Consider the following 19,929-nt stretch of genomic DNA (forward strand, 5'->3'; position numbering starts at 1 on the left):
CAACATAATGGATTGTTCACTGTGTTGAAATACCCATCACAAAATGTGTTTTTTGTATTAATGCTTAATATATAACACTTACGTAAATTCCATGTCTGTTCATCTTGTCTTTTAAGTACATTAGTATTAATAATTGAAGTAATATATTTTTAGAACTTCCCCCAGTGTCATAAATCTTCCCCCTCCTAATAATGTTGCACAATTTATGAACAAAATCTGGCACTTCTACAAGAACCACATGACATCCACCCTCTTCAGGAGAAATCTGGTATTTGGAATAATTAATGTTGTAATGTGTTTGTGTGGGGGGAGAGGGAGGTAGAAAGAAGAAGAGAGACATGATTGAGATGTATAAGTGGGTAAGGGGTAATTACCAGACTAACATGGATGAGATTTTTCATATAATATCTGGAGACAGGGTCAGAATGAGAGGCCATCCCTGGAAGCTGTATAAGGTGGGTGGGTGCAAGAGGGTGAGGAGTAGATATTTTGCATGGAGAGTGGTGGATGAATAGATTGAATTGCCTGAGAGTGCAGTGACAGTGAATGCATTTAAGTCGGGGTACGATGAGCTGTGGATGTGAGAATGAGACCTTCCACAATGAATCTCTTGACTCCAATGAGGTGTTGGTAATAATACACACACACATATATGAGGTGTGGCTATTAAATAGCAAGACTGGTTGCAAATATGTGGTTTATTATTACAATTGTACAACTTAATCGTTATTCCCTTCAACATACTCCTCTCCTCTATCTATACGAATTTTCCATTGTTGGAAGCAGTGCTTCAAGTCATCAGGTGTTATCTGCTTCAGTAGCACTGCTGTGTTCTCCTTTACCTCATCCACTGACTGAAAACGGGTGCCCTTCAATGCAGATTTCAACTTTGGAAAAAGGTAAAAGTTGCATGGAACTAAGTCTGGTGAGTAAGGTGGATGGTGGTGATGATGGTAAGGTTGATGAAAAAAAGCAAGAATGAGCAAGTCAAAACTTAAGACAATATTCTTCTTCTTCTTCTTCTGCAGCTTTTCCCACTTAAGTAGGGTTACTGTTTGTAGTGAGTCTCCTCCACAACTTCCTGTCTTGGGCTGTAGCCACAACCAAGTTCTTCATCCTCAAGTCCTCCTCCACCATCTCCCTCCATCTTTTCCTTGGCCGTCCACGCTTCCTCTTCCCCTGCACATCCATCTACATGACCTTTCTTCCCACATACTCTTCCTCCCTCCTCATCACATGACCAAACCATCTCAACCTTGCCTCCTGTATCTTTGCTCCCAAGTTCGTAACTTTCGCTGTTCCCCTTATATAGTCATTTCTCAGATGATCCTTTCTGGTCACACCGCACATCCACCTAAGCATTCTCATCTCCACTACCTTCATCCTGCTGATGTTATTTTTCCTCAGGGCCACAGTTTCCAAAGCATACATCATAGCTGGTCTCACTACTGTCCTGTAGATTTTGCCTTTTAGTTTGGTTGGCACCCTCTTATCACATAGCACTCCAGCCATCTCTCTCCAGTTCCTCCATCCTGCTTGTATCCTGCATCCCACTTCCTTCTCAGCCTCACCATCCTCTTTCATTATTGAACCTAAGTATCTAAAGTCACTGACCTTCCTGATCATATTTCCTTCCAGCTCCAGATCTGTCTTCTGGCTGCCATCCACTTTGCAACGAATATACTCGGTCTTACTTCTGCTCAGTCTCATACCTCTCTCTTCCAGTACTTTCCTCCAACTGTCCAGTTTCGCTGCCACTTCTTCTCTTGATTCTGCACACAGCACAATGTCATCTGCATACAACATAGTCCAAGGCACGTCTTCTCTCACTTCCTCCGTCACCACCTCCATCACAATATCAAACAGGAACGGACTTAATGCTGACCCTTGATGCAAGCCAACTGTCACTGGAAAACTTTCTGTCTCTCCCAGGAAGGTTTGAACTCTTGTCTTCACATTTCTATATATCTCCTACACCAACCTGATATATTTCTCTGGTACCACCTTCTCCCTCAGACACCTCCAGACTTCTTTCCTTGGTACTCTATCATATGCTTTCTCCAGATCAATAAATACCAGATGTAGCTCCCGTTGCTTCTCTCGAAACTTTTCCATTATCTGTTGTACCCAAAAGATAGCATCTGTCGTCGATCGACCAGGCATGAAGCCAAATTGCTCTTTTGCAATCTCCACCTCCTTCCTCATTCTTCCATCAAGAACCCTCTCTAGGATTTTCATTATGTGGGACATCAACTTTATTTCCCTGTAATTCTTACAGTCTTGTGCATCCCCTTTACTCTTGTAGATGGGGGATAAGAATACTCTCCCTCCATTCCTCAGGTATATTTTCCTGTTGACAAACTTTTATTAGCAGGTCAATTCCTTCTTCCCCCCACTGTTTTCTGTGCCTCCACTGGGATCATGTCAGGGCCCACTGATTTTCCATTCTTCATGCTCTTTATGGCTTCCTTCATTTCCACTCTACTAATGTTCTGCACCATCCCCTCATAAGGCTCCCCATCTTCTCTGTGAGTCCTTGCATTTTCTTCATTCAAAAGCCCTTCAAAGTATATTCCCCATCTGTTTCTTATATCCACATCCCTCCTTAATACCCTTCCTCCAGAGTGTTTGATCTGCCTCACATGTGCAATGTCCTTTGATGCCTTATTTCTACATTTTGCCAATTGATAAATCTTTCTCTGTCCTTACTTTGTTTCTAATTGATCATAAAGGTCTTGATATACCATGGCCTTCGCCTGTGCAACAACTCTCTTGGCTTCTCGCTTTTTCTCTCTGTATTCCTCTCTGTCCTCTTCCACTCTTGACTCATCCCACTTCTGCTTTGCCTTCCTCTTAGCCGTCACTGCTTCTTGTACATCATTATTTCACCACCAACCCGCCTTCTGCTCTCTAATCTTTCCGGATGTTTGACCAAGTATCTCAATTGCACAGCTTAGAATTACTTTTGAATTATGTCTCCACCAGTCTTGTACACTTTCTAATCCATATGAATTCCTCTCTAACACTTTCTCCTTAAAACGGTTCCTCACACTGTCTTCTTTTAAGCGAAACCATTTAATTTTCTTCCTCCCATGGCTTCCAAAGGTTCTTATCTTCGACTTTATTTCAAAGTCTGCACACAGCAGCCGGTGTTGCTGCGCCACTTGATCTATTGGGATTACTTTACAATTTGTTACTGCCATAAGATGTTTTCTTCTAGTCAAAATATAGTCAATCTGTGAACTATTGTTGCCACTTCTAAATGTTATCAAATGCTCTTCCCTCTTACAGAAGAAGGGTTCACAATTGCCAGATCAAACGCTACTGCAACGTCCAAAATCCTCTCTCCTTCCCGGTTCATCATTTCCACTCCATGGCCACCATGTACCCTTTCACTGTCCCTCTTCTGTCTCCTTATGTGTCTGTTCAAGTCTCCTCCAACAATCATCATCTCGTTTTCTTCCAGTTCCCTCATTTCTTCATTTAGCATGTTCCAGAATTCATCTTTCTCTTCTGGTGTATAGCCAACTTGTGGGGCGTATACACATAAGATGACCAGTTCTTCTCCTAGACCCAGTTTCATTCACATGATCCTCTCATTCCTCCTACCCACTTCCAGTACTTCACCCTTCATTCTTCCACACACCACAATTCCGACACCATTTCTTCCCTCTTTATTCGCTCCAGAGTAGAACAGTTTATACCTGTTCCCTAGTTCCTTCGCCTTTTCTCCCTTCCACCTTGTCTCCTGCATGCATAAAATGTCCAACTTCTTCTTCTTCCTCATCATGTCTGCTACCTCTCTTCCCCTTCCAGTCATGCTTCCAACATTCAACGTTCCCACTCGCAACAGTCTCTCCACTTGCTGGACTCGCTTCTTTAACCGCAACCGCCCTTGATGCGGTAGCCCTCGTCCACTTCTCGCAGCTGTAGGGCGATGTGGCTGTGCGTCGCTTAAGGGGTATGACCTAGCCCTTGTATCACTTTCTTTTCGACTCATTTAATCATGTCTAGAGCTGGCAGTGAAGTTTTATGACCAGATGCCCTTCCTGATATCAACCCTCACCATTTATCCAGGCTTGGGACTGGCACCTATTGGCACTTAAGGCAATGCTGATCGTTTTTTTTTTATATCAATGGCATGGTAATGGTTGAATGGGTACCAAAGGATCAGACAGTTAATCAACATTATTACTTTGAGATTCTGGCCAAGCTGAGAGAATGAGTGGGGAAGAAGAGACCTGATCTGTGGAAGAAACAACAGTTGGATTCTCCATCAGGACAATGCTCCAGTCCATACGGCACTGTCTGTAAAGCAGTATCTGGCTGATAAGAAGATCCCAGTTGGACCATCCACCTTACTCACCGGGCTTAGCTCCATGCGACTTATACCTTATTCCAAAGTTGAAATCTGCATTGAAAGGCACCCATTTTCAGCCAGTGGATGAGGTAAAGGGGAAAACAGCAGCACTACTGAAACGGATAACACCTGATTACTTGCAGCACTGTTTCCAGCAATGGAAAATTCATATGCAATGGTGTATAGATAGAGGAGATGAGTATGTTGAAGGAGATAACGATTAAGTTGTACAATTGTAATAATAAACCACATTTTTGCAACCAGTCTCATTATTTAATAGCCACACCTCGTGTGTGTGTGTATATATATATATATATATATACACATACACACAGTAATCTACCATTTATCCACATTGGGAAGGTAGTTTGCCATTCTAATAATTGAAATACAATTCATGGTGCAATTACAAGAAGACATACAAGGGTTAGTTAATTGAAAGGTAGGATAAATGGTGGATTACTGTTTGGTTCTGTGTAACAGCCACCAATGAGATACTGTAATTAACACCAATCATAGATTTGTTTTAAAATTGAGTTCTAAGATGAAATACTCTTTGTTTTTCTCAGCTGTAGAAATGACAGTTGAGAAAAACAAAGTGTAGAGAGAAGAAAGTGTAAGAAACAGATATGAAAAAAAAAGAGTTTTTAAACAAGAATGAGAGATAAGCTTTGCATTTACTGTTAAGGGTTAGAATCCCATCTGTATTCTTTGTAACTGAAAATATCTTGCAGCTCACAAACATCTAAGAAATGTTCTGTGTGACTCTTGGGTCTAGGAAACTTAGCCACTGCTGTTATAGATATTTATGAGGCTTTTCAGCTGAAGTTAGCCAGTCTTATACAGAGGTAGCAGGCTTTTTTTCTCCCCACAAAACAGGTAAACTGGCCAGATTAACAGAAAATATACTGGCTTTAAAGCCTTAGTTGCATTGCGTAATTCCTTCTTTTTCTTATCATGGATCACTGTTGAGAGTGATATCATGCTGGTTTTGTATACAAGAGTGTACAGAGGATTTGATGTTTGAAGTCACCATCACTTAGTGCTAAGATAAAAATGAATATCACATTGAAAAGAATAGTATGTAAGAAAGTTTTAAAAAGAATTAAAGTTGAGCAACTTTTACAGGTAAATTGTAGACTCGACTATACAAACATTATTGAAGAAAATATTAAAACAAGAACCAAACCTTGGATTCTTGGTGGGAAACTCTGAGGATGACATTGATTGATTCAGCTAAGGAGGTATGTGGTGAAGTTGTCTGCATGGATAGAAAAATAACACCATGGTGGACACAAGAAGTTAAAGAAGCAGTCCTGGAAAAGAAGAAAGAATACCAAACGTTCCTATCAAATAAGTCAGCATACACCCTAAAAGAATATGGAGAAAAAGTAAAAGTGCTGTAAAAGGAATTAAAGATGATAAAGGTGACATGAAAACTAAAGATATCCTGATGGTCTGGAGTAATTATTTTGAAAGACTTAAATGAAACAAGCAGTGACAGAAAAGTAGTAGAAAATTTTTGGGAGGAATGCAGGCAAGCAGGCAATTAAAGATGATAAAGGTGACATGAAAAGTAAAGATATCCTGATTGTCTGGAGTAATTATTTTGAAAGACTTAAATGAAACAAGCAGTGACAGAAAAGTAGTAGAAAATTTTTGGGAGGAATGCAGGCAAGAGTGCATATCAACACTTGAGATAGAGAAAGCTATCAAAATGTGAAAAGATGGCTGATGTAGATAATATTCAACCAGAAATGCTTAAATATTGAGACATAAACGTTTTGCAGTGGCTACACTACATAATTCAGAGAGCCTGTTAGAAGGTTGAATCCCAGATGATTGCAGTAGAGGTTACATATAAAAAAAAAAAAAGGGGAATAAAACTGAATACTAGAAATACAGAGGAATTTCTCTTCTAAGTGTCCCAGGTAAGATTTATGCAAGCATACTTGAAAAGAGGTTGAGAAAAATTGTGGAAAAAAAACTTGGAGAAGAACAACCTGGGTTCAGGCCACTTAGAGGTTGTCATGATCATGTTTTCACTTTAAGACAGATAGTTGAGAAATCTTGGTAATATAACAAGGACCCAGAAACAGTGGTGTAGCTAGAGCTTTTGGCGCCCCTCTCAATACAAAAATACTACAAAAAAGTTAAAACGATGTATAGGGAAATAAATTAAAACACTATGTTTATTTTTGAAGTAAAACTTTTAATTTCAACATTCTAAAATGTTATTTTTCTTGCTTTTCTGTTAGCAAAATTGTCGATGACATTGGCGAAGTCTATTTCATAGTAATGTAGGTAATTCTTAATCAATTTTATTTAGAAAAACTCCTCTCACAATTAGCAACACTTATAGCAATTGTGAGGAAAATTCGCAGTAGTATTACAATATTTGGGAATGAGATCTCAAGACTGTATTTTAAAATGAACTGCAAAAGTTCAAAATGCTGCCCGGGGTGGACCGCCCCTCCCTAGCTACGCCTCTGCCCAGAAAAAAAAAAAAAAAGCTTTTCAAGACGTAATTACATGAAGTAAATGGAACATTATACAGAGCAATACATAATTTATATGCAAGTTGTCAGTTAGCAGTTAGAATTGAAGGAAGATGGTTTGATGTAAAATTAAGTGTAAGACAAGGATGCACATTATCTCCACTCTTCATCATCATCTATATGGATCACATCATGAAAGAAAGAAACTGATATTAGAATTGGATATGTCATATCTGCATATTTGTAAAAAAACTCATATGCATAAAGCAAAGTTCTTTGCTTTATGCACATGATGTTGTACTCCTAAACACATCTAGTTCAAGTCTCCAGGATTCGTTAACTGAATTGAATAACAGCTCTAACTAATATGGCATGAAAATCAGCAATAAAAAAGACCAAAACTGTGAAAATAGGTAGGAGCATAGAAAACTTTATCTGCATTCTGAATGGAGATCTCCAGAACAAGTAAAATATTTCGGCTATTTTTGGCACAGTTTTTAATGATTAAATCTGGAAATAGACAATAGAATAAGCAAAGCTGGTATGGTGGGTATTCAGCTGAATAAATTTATATAGAATAAGAGAGAAATTAGCCAAAAGCACCAAACTAGCAGTATACAAGACAGTGTTCAAACCAGTTTTAAGTTATGGATCTGAGAGTTGGGTTAGAAATAAAGCACTGGATCAGAGACTAGAGGTCACAGATTTGAGAGTTCTTAGAAAAATTAGGGGCCTTAACAAATTGCATCAGTGGCAGGATCGTACTAAAAATGGAGATATCAGAAAGGAACTTGACAATGTTAGATTTAAGAATATGTGTGAGCAGGGCTAATCTAGGGTCGTATGGACACTTAAACAGAATTTGTGATTTTGGGTTAGCAAAACAGTTTGATGACAGGAAAGGGAGACCATGGTTTAAGTGGATTGATTTAGTCAGAAACGCCATAGAAGATCATAATGTTAGATATGACAATATTGGAGTGCTTACAAATAATAGACCAATTTAGAGGAAAATTGTTAATAGGAGTTATTAATAATAACTTAATCATGTAGTGCTGTCATAGTTGTCTGAACACCCATTGAGGGTACATATCAGGAAATTGATGATGTCTTCTTAGTGTTATAGACAGAGTAATGAAAAAATTAATTAGAAAATATACTTTATTTATTTGTGTGGGGTTTCCCCTTTCCTCAAAACTGGTTGAGCCCTACTAATGAGGGATTAAGTATGTATTTTATGACTGCAGATCCATGTGTGTGTGTGTGTTCACAGGCTGGTTTGCCTGTTCTGAGGAATTTGTGTTTCCAGGTGAAAAAAACCCTCTAGCTCCATATGAGACTGGCTAACTCACCTTTAGTCAAAAGAGACCAAATAAAGGTTTATCACGTCATGGATGGGAATCATACCCAGGTCTTTCTGACCAAAGAGCAATAGAGGCTATAGGAATTATACTGATGATATTCTTGATAAGGATCACTTGAGTACAGCACAGCATGGTTTTATTAAGGGGTGATTGTTTATAACAAATCTGCTTGCTTTTTAGGAGGAAGTGACATCAGAAATGCACAGTGATGATGGCTGTGATGTGATTTATTTGGATTTTAGCAAATCTTTCCATAATTCTTCTTCCCCTTAAGAATATAATGATTAAATATGTGCCAGATACAGTGTTTTACTCCCGATTATCCAACTGTAGTTTATTTGGTTTATGGATCATCTGTGCATGAGTTTTCTTTAAATTACTATCTGTTTGATTCATAACATTGGACACTATAGATATAAAAATAAATGCAAGTATATTGAATTTGGTGAGAAGATATTGTTAGAAAATATCTTCTCACCAAAGGATTAGAAAAAGTTAATAAACACAAGGATGAAAATTTTGATTGATAGGGAATTAGTCATGTTGACAAGACTAGTAAAGCTCAGCAGATTACAAGAGTAATTAAAGGATGCTTCACTTATATAAGAAATGAAGTAATGATACCATTTTCCAAGTTTTTAGTCAGCAAATATTGAATCATGGTTTCCAGCTTTACCTGTGAAAAAATTTAATGGATTTCAAGGATGTATTATGATAGCTATGAGTACTGGTTAGTTAGTTTCAATCGATGAATTTATCTAACAGGAATTCGTTGCACAACTGTTAGACTTTTGTTTTTTATGTTGTTCTCACCCACTAAAGGTTATTATTAAACCTATAATATATTTTTTTTACTGTGAGTTGTGTAAGGATTTTTTTTATTTTTATCAATTTTATATATATATATTTTTTGTATTTTTGATTTATTTTTTATATAGTCTGGAAATGCTGCTCTAGAGATGAGATCAAACATGGAACTTTTTTCTGGTCACATCAGCCCTCTAATAAGTGGGACATTGGTCTCACACCAACTGATGATGATGTTCATCTCCCACCTAAAGATGATCACAAAAACATCCATCCCCTGTCAGGATTTGAACCTGCAGCCTATTGGTTGGAGAGTGGGTATACTAACCACTGGACCAACCAAGCTAATGCAGATGCATTGAATTCATTTTACTTGAAGAAAGAATTAGTTGTTACAGCTGGAGGATAGTTTAATTAAAATTCTGTATGATGATTATCTAATTTGGCAATATTGAACTAGTTAGCGTGTTGTGTGTTTATAAATATGTATGGAAAAAACTTCTTTTTAAATGAGAGAGAATGAATGAGAGGGAGAAGGTAAGTTCAGTGAATATGTATAAATTAATTTATATTATGAATAACATATTTCATAGTATATATATTCATTTAGCCACAGTTGTCATTAGTCATTATATGATTCACCTGCAGTTCTTCTTTTTGCTTCTTCTCCAACATGAAATTAGTTGGTCTCAGACCAACTAATTCAGTTAACATAAAATTGACATTTGGTGGTAAATATATTTACATTCTGATATAAATATTAATTTCGGTAGTTTGGGGAATTCATTTCATTGCTATAGTAGACGGACTCCTTGCAGACAACTGATCATCATCATAATAATAATAATAGCATATTATTTCTCCTGATTACACATTAAAAAATAGATAATTCACAATTCATGCGACTAAAACAAAAAATGCATACTTTAAAAAAAAAAAAAAATCTTCTTTTAATTATTTTTAACTGTATTTCCTGTAACATTATAAAGAAAGGTTTCATTTTAATTGCAGGTATTAGAAAAAATGATTCTGCTCAGTTAAAAAGGGAGATCCAAAATCTGACTTCAGAAACCAATCAATTGAAGCCCCTTTATTTGGATGCTCAGGCCACCACACCATTAGTAAGTTCTTTGTTAACAGTGAATTGCTCTGTTTTCTTTACCTAATTCCTTTAAGTATGTTTAGTTAAAAACATTAAGAGAAAAGATGGTTTGTGAAAGCAGAACAGATCACATCTTCCCTTTATATTAGGCTTAAAATTGTCAGGTCAAGTATTATTTGCTTATCATAGGGCATTTAAACCTGTCTGAAAATTACAGTTATTTTGGCTAGTTTGTGCATTTTGCAAGATGAAAAATCCAAGTTTCCGTGAAGAAAATCTTGCCACCTCTGTATGAAAATGGCTACCCCATGTTCGGATGAAAACTCTTGATAAAAGTTCTTCATTTCCTAGATTACATTCCAACCTAGATCTTTACATACAAAAGACATTATTAATACCAAACTAGCTGCATAGGCTGTTGCAGAATAGATTTATTGCTAAAAATTGTAAGTTTGTCAAGTATATTAAAGAAAGTTTTTTTTCTAATCTTTCCTTACTGTACATTTCTTGATTTATGTTTTAATACCATATTCCAAGATACAGTAGACACTCATAGTCCTTAGAGATCAAAGAAATCATTTGTTGTAGCCCAAAGTTTGCTAAAGTGAATTTATGGGGAAAACACTGATTCCCCCCGCATATACATACACTTCATGCCCAGGAAATAAATATCAAAAGGAGGCATTGACATTCATTTGGCAACTATAGCTTCTTGAATTTATTTTACTTTTGCCAGGCTGGTTGGCCAAGTAGTTAGCATATCAGCTCTCCAACCAACATGTCATGGGTTCAAATCCTGCTGCAGGCATGGATGTTTATGATTGCCTTTAGGTAGGAGATGAATTTCATTGCCCAGTGTGAAGCCACCGTCCCACTTATTGGGGCCTGAAGTGGCTTAAAAAAGTTCCATGTTAGTTTCTAGAGCACGGTTCCAGACAATTTAAAAAAAAAAAAAGAGAGCGAGAGATAAATTAATAAATCTGTTAGTTATTTCCAACAAAATAGATAACAGCACTTACCTTTAATATAGTACTTGTTTTGTTTTTTGTTTTTCACCAGATCTCAGGCCAGTAGTGTTAACTGTTGATCAAATTAATGTAACTTTAGTATACTATGTGTATTGTAACATTGCTTGTCTCTTTATATGTATGTGTATACTCCAGATGATGACCTTGATATGAAAGTCAAAATGTAGGATGATTATTTTAGTTTTTATTAAACTGAAGTTATCACTATAACACAGTAGTTCTTTCCATAATTTATTAAAATGAATGCTGATCACTATGTAACTATGGAAGAAGGGATTCAAACATTAATGGATGAGATATAAGAAAGTAGAGAACCAAAAGATTATAAAAATGAAAATCCAGAATTAAGGTTTAAACTTTAGAATATTACAGTAGCTTAAATTAATGTCACTTACCTGAAATCTTTATAGTGAACTAAATATATGGGATCTGTACTTAAAAATCCAAAATAATCAGAAAACTTCAGCAGGCAGTCAAATTTTTAATTTATGATTTCCAGTTGGTTACCTCTAGTTAAAAAGAGGTGGAGGATGCAAATAGAACAAATCATTTTCGCAATTGAAAAGAGATCTAATGATAGACACAAATCATTAGATCATTTTCACAATTGGAAAGAGAGATCTAATGATAGACAGCTAGCATAAGTTGATAATGTTTTTTTTTAATTATAAATTAAAGAAATATGGTACACTATACAGTATTTCTTTATGAATTTGAAGAAAAAAAAAATTAATTCTTTATCAGTAAGATAAAAAAAAAAAAGATTCCCCCCCCCCAAAAAGAATTGATTTTTAGAACACAATATAAGCTCAAACTTCATAACTTTAACTACTTCATATTAAAGAAATACTGTATATTGGACCACATTTCTTAATTTACAGCTTTCAGAGAACATCATATCAACTTATGCTAGCTGTTCATCATCTGGTTTCTATTCAGTTAAGAAGCTGATTTGTTCACACCAGCTGTGCCAGTCACTTTTCCCATCTCCTTAGGCTGACTAATGCAGGTGAGTACTTTATCACTTGTGTCCTCTTTCTCCTTGTAATTGGAGGTGGCCAATTAAAAAGTTGATTGACTGCTGAAGTTTCGAGCTTGCTTGTTAAATTTTACTGGTACAGACCACACATATTTAGTTCATTATATAGAGGTCAGGTAAGTAACATTAATTTAAGCTAATGTAACATTTTGAAATCGAAACATTAATTCTGGATTTTAATTTTTTTCATTTCATGTTTTTTTTTAGTTCTTTCTTATGCACCACAAGAGATTTTACACTGTCCACTGTTTTGACTGCTGTTTGGATTCTGGTGTATAATGGTGAATCCAAGTCTCATCCATAGTAATAAATCGATGCACAAAATCAGTTTTATTCTTGCTGAAATGCTCCAAGCACTGTTCAGAGATTTTCGTACGAGTGCATTTTTGATCTGCTGTGAGCAAGGGCAGCACCCATCTTGGACAAAGTTGCTTTTTCATTTGCAAAATGTATCCTACACGTTCTTTTGAAATGCGTATAGTCTGAGCAATTTCACGCACTTTGACTTGCTAGTCATCCAATACCATATCTTGCACTTGATCAATGATTTCTGTTGTTATACTTTTTGGATTGTCCTTCACGTGGATCGTCCTCAAGGCTGGTACGGCCATGTTTTAACTTGGCAGTCCATTTCTTAATTGTCGAAAATGAAGGAGAAGAGTGCCCATAAGCTTTTATGAACTTCGAATGAATTTCTTTTGGTTAAATCTTCTTTTACAAAGAATTTTATAACTTCACGATACTCAATTTTATTCACTTCAAGGGATACAGACAACACTTTTGCTTCAGACAGCTGTATTAAACAAACTACTTGATAGAATGACTTGCAATTTCACATGGATGCTTATGACAGATGTACCAACTTAGGAAAAAAAATCATGCCGATAGTGTTGCCATCTATGATTGAGGCCGAGAACTTTTCAGACCACCCTCGTAATATGTGGTTGGATATTGCATCACACCAAAGTGCATAACTTTATATTTACTAACACTGAATTGACACCTTTATTATTTGTCCATATTTCCAGCCCTATTCAAATCACCCTGTCAATGCTGTATATCAGTAGCAACTTTGATTGCCCTACCTATCTTTGCATCATCAGTGAACAACTGATGATTTCCTGTTAGCCCCTTTCCAAATATTATTAATATATAGATTAAACAATAGTAGCTTAAAGACTAATCCCTCTGGCACATCACTGGTCACCGTAAATGGCAAATTCCCCATTATGCCCTGTCCATCAGCCACCCACTTATTTAAGCTAATCGTTTGTATTATAATTCCGTATTCTTTAGTTTATGCAACAGCCTTTGATGTGGTATCCTGTCAAATGCCTAAGCAAAGTCCAGCAACATAGTGTATGATAAACATTTAATGAACTGAAACAGCACTAGGAAACAATTGAAAGTAGTATTTAATGCTTCCAATATTTCATTTCAGTTATAGACATCGTTAGGGAGTACAAAATGAATCTTGTAACACAAATACACAAAGGCAGCACAAAACTAGCTGAAACGTGGATGAAAGACTAGAATCATAATTGCCCTCTATGGACATTTGTCGATTGCCTATGGTGTAAACTGAGATCTCAAAGTATTAGTGTTTCCCCATATTTTCTAAAGTCTTATGCAGCCATATTTATTTAAATTAGGCTGATTTTTAAGAGCAGCAGCAGATTCTAAAAACACTCTTTTTCCTTCTAAATTAACTGTGATGGAGCATGATGATCTTTTTCAATTGATTCTGTGAGCTGTTTCCAAAGCATGATCTGAATTGCCAGATTAACCACAGTCATGACAGCAGATGTATTTTTATATTCTTCCATTTGGATGGTAGCTGATCTTCCTGTTTGTCCATAATAGGCCAACTTGCAGGAACAAGGAACTCTATATGGAACTGAGAGGGGATAGAATTTTTTCTGATGTACCTCAGACATAGGGGCATGGTGATAGCATTACTAAAATCTTTCTGAAGAGAATGTTGTAGATTGGGGGAATGATTATGTTTTTGATATTGTAGAAACTTTAACCATTAGATAGAATGTTGTGCATATGATTGAGTTCTGTTGCAAGAGAGGTCTCATTGGAACAAAGGTCATAAGCTCTATGGGTAAGCATTTTTATGACACCATATTATTGAGAGGGGAGAGGGTGATGGGAAAGTTTGTGAATGTATCTGCTTGTGTGTGAGTGGGGCGTCCTATATACTGAAATGGACAGGTTACCATTAGGTAGGCAGCTGACCAAGGTGTCTAGAAAGGCCACTATTATTAGTTTCCTTTCCCTTTTATTATTAGTAAATTGGATTCTAGGATGAAGGCATGTCATCTAATGTGTTCATATCAATAAGTACAACAGACTCTTGCATTCTAAACCCATTCCTCAAGTGCAACCTCTTTATAATGTAGTTAACTTGTTAAAAAGGCTTAACAAAGCTGCTGTTAACATCCTAAGTCTTGGCCACACTTTTGCCGTTGCATCTCGACAAGTACCATTACTAGACCTAATGTTCAACATCAAATGTGGTATCCGGAACTTAGCTCCTTAGATAACTAATAACATAAGGCTTGATGTCGCCAGTTCACTTTCTAGATCTTTGCCTCCCAAAAGAAATCTGTCTCCTTGCCAGCTCAATGCCCTTAATAAACTACGTAAAGATAACAGCATAGTCATTACTAGGTCTGACAAGGGAAGTGCTACCGTTTTCTATGACATCAGTGAATACAATAAGAATGGATATCATTCTTAGAGACTGCTTCACCACAAAATTGCAAATTAAAAAGTTGACTCAAAAAAAGTTTCTTCCCACCTAATTAGGACTCGTCTTTCGTCCAAGTTTCAGTTAGTTTTGTGCTGCCTTTGTGTATGTGTGTTACAAGTCTTATTTTGTACTCCCTGGTAATGGGTAAAATAGGTAAAATTGTTGAAAATGTCAACTGTGTTGTGAATGAGGAACCTGTGGAACAAGTGAAACATTTGCTACTTAGGCACGATTTTTACTGAAGATGGTAAATTAAATATAGAAATAGACAACAGAATCAGCAAAGCTGGTATGGTAGGAAGTCTATTGAAAGAGAGAAATTAGTCAGAACACTAAATTAGCTGTATACAAGATAGTGTTCAAACCAATTTTAACTTATGGATCTGAGAGCTGGGTCAGAAGTAAAACACTTGCCCACAGACTAGAGACCGCAGATATGAGAGTCCTGAGAAAGATTATAGGCGTGAACAGATGGCATCAATGCAATATCATATTAAAAACGAGGATATTAGGAAAGAACTTGATATTGTCAACATCCAGGAATGCGTTAGCAGAGCTAATCTCAGGTGGTATGGTCACTTAAACAGAATGGGCGAGGAAAGATTAGCAAAACAAGTGTTCTCTGCCAGGTTGGCAGCAAAACGACCCAGAGGAAGACCAAGATATAGGTGGATTGATACGGTACAAAGTGCCTTAGACATTAGAAATATAAGATCTGATAATGTTGGATTCTTGACAAGTAACAGACTGATTTGGAGGAAAATTGTAGATAGGAAGTTAATAATGATGTAATTTTTTTTCATGTAGTACTATCATATCCTGTACACCCCTTGAGGGTACATGGCAGGAATTTGATGTTGATGATATTGGAAAGAATTTGACAAGTGATATGCAGCTATTTGCTGATGATGCAACGATAGGTAGGGTAATCATGAATGCTGCTGATATACAGTACTTGCAGAATGATTTGAATAGGCAGTAATTGTGGGCATGGGAAAATGGATGTCAATCCAATGTCAGTAAATGTAGTAAAGTCATTCACTTTGGTGTGATTAAATATCCAATGTCGTATTATATTGGTGGGATTATGCTAGAAGAAAATGATGAATCTAGAGATCTTGGAGTGTTAGTAGATAGGAAGTTGAAGTTCAGTTGAAGCCTTGATAAGACCTCACTTGGACTATTGTGCACAGGTCTGGTCTCCTGGTTTCCATTGTGATTCTGATATAGTGGAGAGTTCAAAGGAGAGTGCTAAAAATGATATCAGGATTGTGGAATACTGATTATGAAGACAGATTGAGAATTTGTAGACTGCAGACACTAGACAACAGGAGAAAGAGGGGTGATATGATTGAGAACTACAAACTTCTGAAAGGATCATACAAGATTTCAGTTGATGCAATTTTTTACATCAACTGATTGTTATTTATGGAGGGTGGGGAAAGGACAAGTGAGCATTCTTGGAAGCTGAGAATGAATGCTGCTAAGAAGGGGGATGAGGACTAGATTTTTCTTTCATAGTGTGGTGCGTGATTGGAATGGATTGCCATTGGATGTGAGTGCAAGCAGTGTGAATGAATGAATTCAAGAATAAGTATATTAGCTGGTGCATGTAGTATGTGGCCTCCCTCGATGAGTCCCTGACTCCCTGGAGGTCTCTCTAAATAATAATAATGATATCCTCAAGGATATCATTATTATTATTATTGATGTTGGAGTCTTGACAAGTAAGAAATTGATTTGGAGGAAAATTGTAGATAGGAAGTTAGTAATGATATAAGTTTTTCATGTAGTACTATCATATCCTGTATACCCCTAAGGGTACATGTCAGGAATTTGATCATGATGATATCCTCAAGGAATGTACTGGATAAACACTTCATTATGGCGGTACTGCATAATGAAGTTTGCATTATTACTAGCTTCTTAACAATTTTCTTACAAATTAATCTGCTATTTGTTAGATTTCCAATATTCTTCTTCTTCTAACAGAAGAAGAAGATCCTAACAGGCACTTAAGTGTTCATGATCTTCCAACTTTACTTGGACTTTGCAACCACAACTCAAGGATAAAGTGGGTAGCCCATGCTTCAGATCTCCAATATGGTCACATTTAATATATCATTCTTATAAGGCACTATTAACGGCATCAACCCACCTATATATATACAGGTGGATTGTGTAAATACATGCGAATGTTCCAAATGCAGAACATTCGGAACAATTCGAAATAATTTTTAAAAAATAACAGCAGACTCTTTTATATTACTGCATGACAGTTATGTTTTGTCTACTGGTTTGTTTATTTACATCTGAAGAAATCTTGTGCAATCCGGACGAAACGTCATGTTGCTAAGTAAATAAATGTTATCAACTTATTCCAGTGTTTTGCCTTATAAACTTTAATTAAATATATATATGTGTGTGTGTAGAAAGTATTTTACCTTGGGTATAATAAATGTTAAAGATACCAAGCTATTTTAAACATGGTTTTACTCCATTTCCCAAGTAAGCAAACAGACAAGTAAGTCAAGTTTGCACCTGCAAGTATTGCAAGTCTGGGTGACCCTGCACGTAGTGCAAGTCGAGGCAACTCATGGTAAAGGTGGATAAGGCTAGGTAAAATACTTTCTACATCTATCTCTCATCCTGAGATTTTTATTTAATAAGGTCAAAACACCTTATGGTAACTTGTTCTGGTAAAATACTTATAAGCTCTGTATTACTGAAATCTTGGTATTTCTGAGCCTGGCTCCCACTGATGAGACCTCAATAAAGGTCGAAACCGGTATGGGTAGTGGCCCCTTGCCTTTAATACATAGCATCATACATCTTCTCCAGGAGATGTGCTTTGCATTAAGGGTAAATATTCAGAATAGTGATCAGAGCTTATCCACCTTTACCACAAGTTGCCTTGACTTGCACTACGTGCGGGGTCACCCAGACTTGCAATACTTGCAGGCGCAAACTTGGCTTATTTGGGAAATGGAGTAAAACCAGGTTTAAAATAGCTTGGTATCTTTAACACACACACACACACATATATATATATATACACACATACAGTTAAACTCCTTTTTTACACTTTCCAGGGGACTGATGGAAAAAAGTGTAAATAGCAGGAAATGTAAAAAAACATTAAAAAAAAGACTAAAAGATGACTTACTGCTAGTATGTGACTGTACATACTAGGTTACAAAATTTAATAACTGAAAATAAATGAATTTACAATTACTTACATTTATCTATTTTAAAAAAATCTTTAATTGTTGATTGTTTTTGCTTTTTCTGCACTCTTATAAGTTCCACCTGCCTCTCCACAGTTTATAAGGCATTAAATGCCCCATCGTTTCCTGATGCACATGCAATATACTGCCTCGAAACAAGATAGCTTTCATTGCTTCTTTATTAGTACAGATGGTAGGTTCTTGATCACAGTCTTCTTCTTCACCAAGGTGGTTGGAAAGGATGTCTTCTACACCTGGTACCAGTGATGTGATCACACCAACATCAGCATAGTCTTGAAATGAGGAAGACTCATCCATCACATACCAGTTGTTGGGCTCTGACATATTTTCTTCTTCCTCCTGTAGTTGTTCCTCCTCTTCCAGAAACAGTTGGATATGGTTTCAGGAATAACATGCAACCATGCTTTGGTCACATAATGCATGACATCAAGGATTGATATGGTCATTTGTTTTGGGTCCATACCATTATCATGCTTGGTCGCTTGAAGTCAAACTTAAGTTCAAGTCTAGTCTCCGACTGGAGGAACTTTTTCTAAGCCTTTCTTCGACCGATTCCCGAGTTAGTCGATCTCTGGCACGGGCAAACGGGTTTTTCCTCCCGGAAACTCGGGTTTTTCATCCCGTAAACTCAAGAAAATCGACCGTAGGACCCACATTATGTCAGACAGTAACGTATCTTGTTAGGGTTAGGTACCAAGAGATGGCAGCACTTGTTTGCCAGCCTCTTCATCGGTGGCTGCTATAATTAGTGATAGACATGGGCCAGATATCTCTGATTGGCTACCAGTGGAGATTGAACTGCCCACTCAGTCTCCAAAAGCTAGATAGGGTTAAAAGGCCTCGCCTACTCCCTATAAGGGAATAAAAGGCGTTAACTGATTTTAGATTTTACCATTATCATGCATAAACACAGCTTTTTCAACATCATTTTTCTATATTTCCATGTAAATGCATGGATAATGCCCAGATATAATGGCTGAAGCTTGTACAATTATGGGAAAAGAACACTAATCTAATGTTTCTGAGCTGCAGATCTTCAGGGTGTGCAGTACATTTGTCTAGCAGTAGTAGTATTTTGCAGTGATTTGTCCCCATTTTAGCATCCAGAGCATGCATGGTGGATGTGAAGTTGTTGCTGGTCATCCATGTTGTGCTGTTGGCATCATACTTGGTAGGCAGATTTTTCATTCTTAAAACACCTTGGCTTTTTATATTTACCAGTTACCAGTGGAGGTAATTTTTCTGATCCATCAGCATTGACCATGAGCAAAACAGTTACCCTCTGTTTGCTGAGTTTTCCACCGTGACACTTCTCTCCTTTAAAACACAACGTTTTACTTGGTAGAATGTTATAAAAGAGCCCAGTTTCATCAACGTTGAAAATTGGATATATTTTCGTTTTTTTGACATATCACCAGATTGCTTTGTGTTGAGTTCAATGCTTGACCTGTTTTTTACTATCGTGTTCAAAGTGGATACGGAGAGTAAAGATCTTTTGCTAATTGCACATGTGTTCTGGCAAGCCAATCTACACGTCACAGAATTGCCATCTTTTCTTCTACCGAAATACATTTTTTAATCTTTTTTGTCCATGTTACTAACATGGATTTTCCACCACCACAACTTGAAAGCAACTATCATGCACTAAATTACGTAGCAGAAATTCTGCAATATACCATGTGCTTCTGAATTGCGATTACGAACACCAGCACTTCAAGCTAG

At 36.8% G+C, this 19,929-nt stretch overlaps 1 protein-coding gene across 3 annotated transcripts in view; it reads left to right on the forward strand.

Moving 5' to 3' along the window:
- The window catches only part of Nfs1 (Nfs1 cysteine desulfurase), a 161,081-nt gene that overhangs the window by 25,282 nt on the left and 115,870 nt on the right, over window positions 1–19,929 (forward strand). For all 3 annotated transcript variants that reach the window (XM_090408057.1, XM_090408058.1, XM_090408059.1), the window contains exon 3: window positions 10,041–10,150. In XM_090408057.1, the coding sequence (XP_090264183.1) occupies window positions 10,041–10,150 (110 nt within the window). The remainder of the gene's footprint in view (window positions 1–10,040; window positions 10,151–19,929) is intronic.

The sequence above is a fragment of the Typopeltis vanoorti genome, chromosome 18, assembly GCF_054136105.1.
Source record: "Typopeltis vanoorti isolate ZY-2024b chromosome 18, IOZ_Tvanoo_1.0, whole genome shotgun sequence".
NCBI lineage: Eukaryota > Metazoa > Arthropoda > Arachnida > Uropygi > Thelyphonidae > Typopeltis > Typopeltis vanoorti.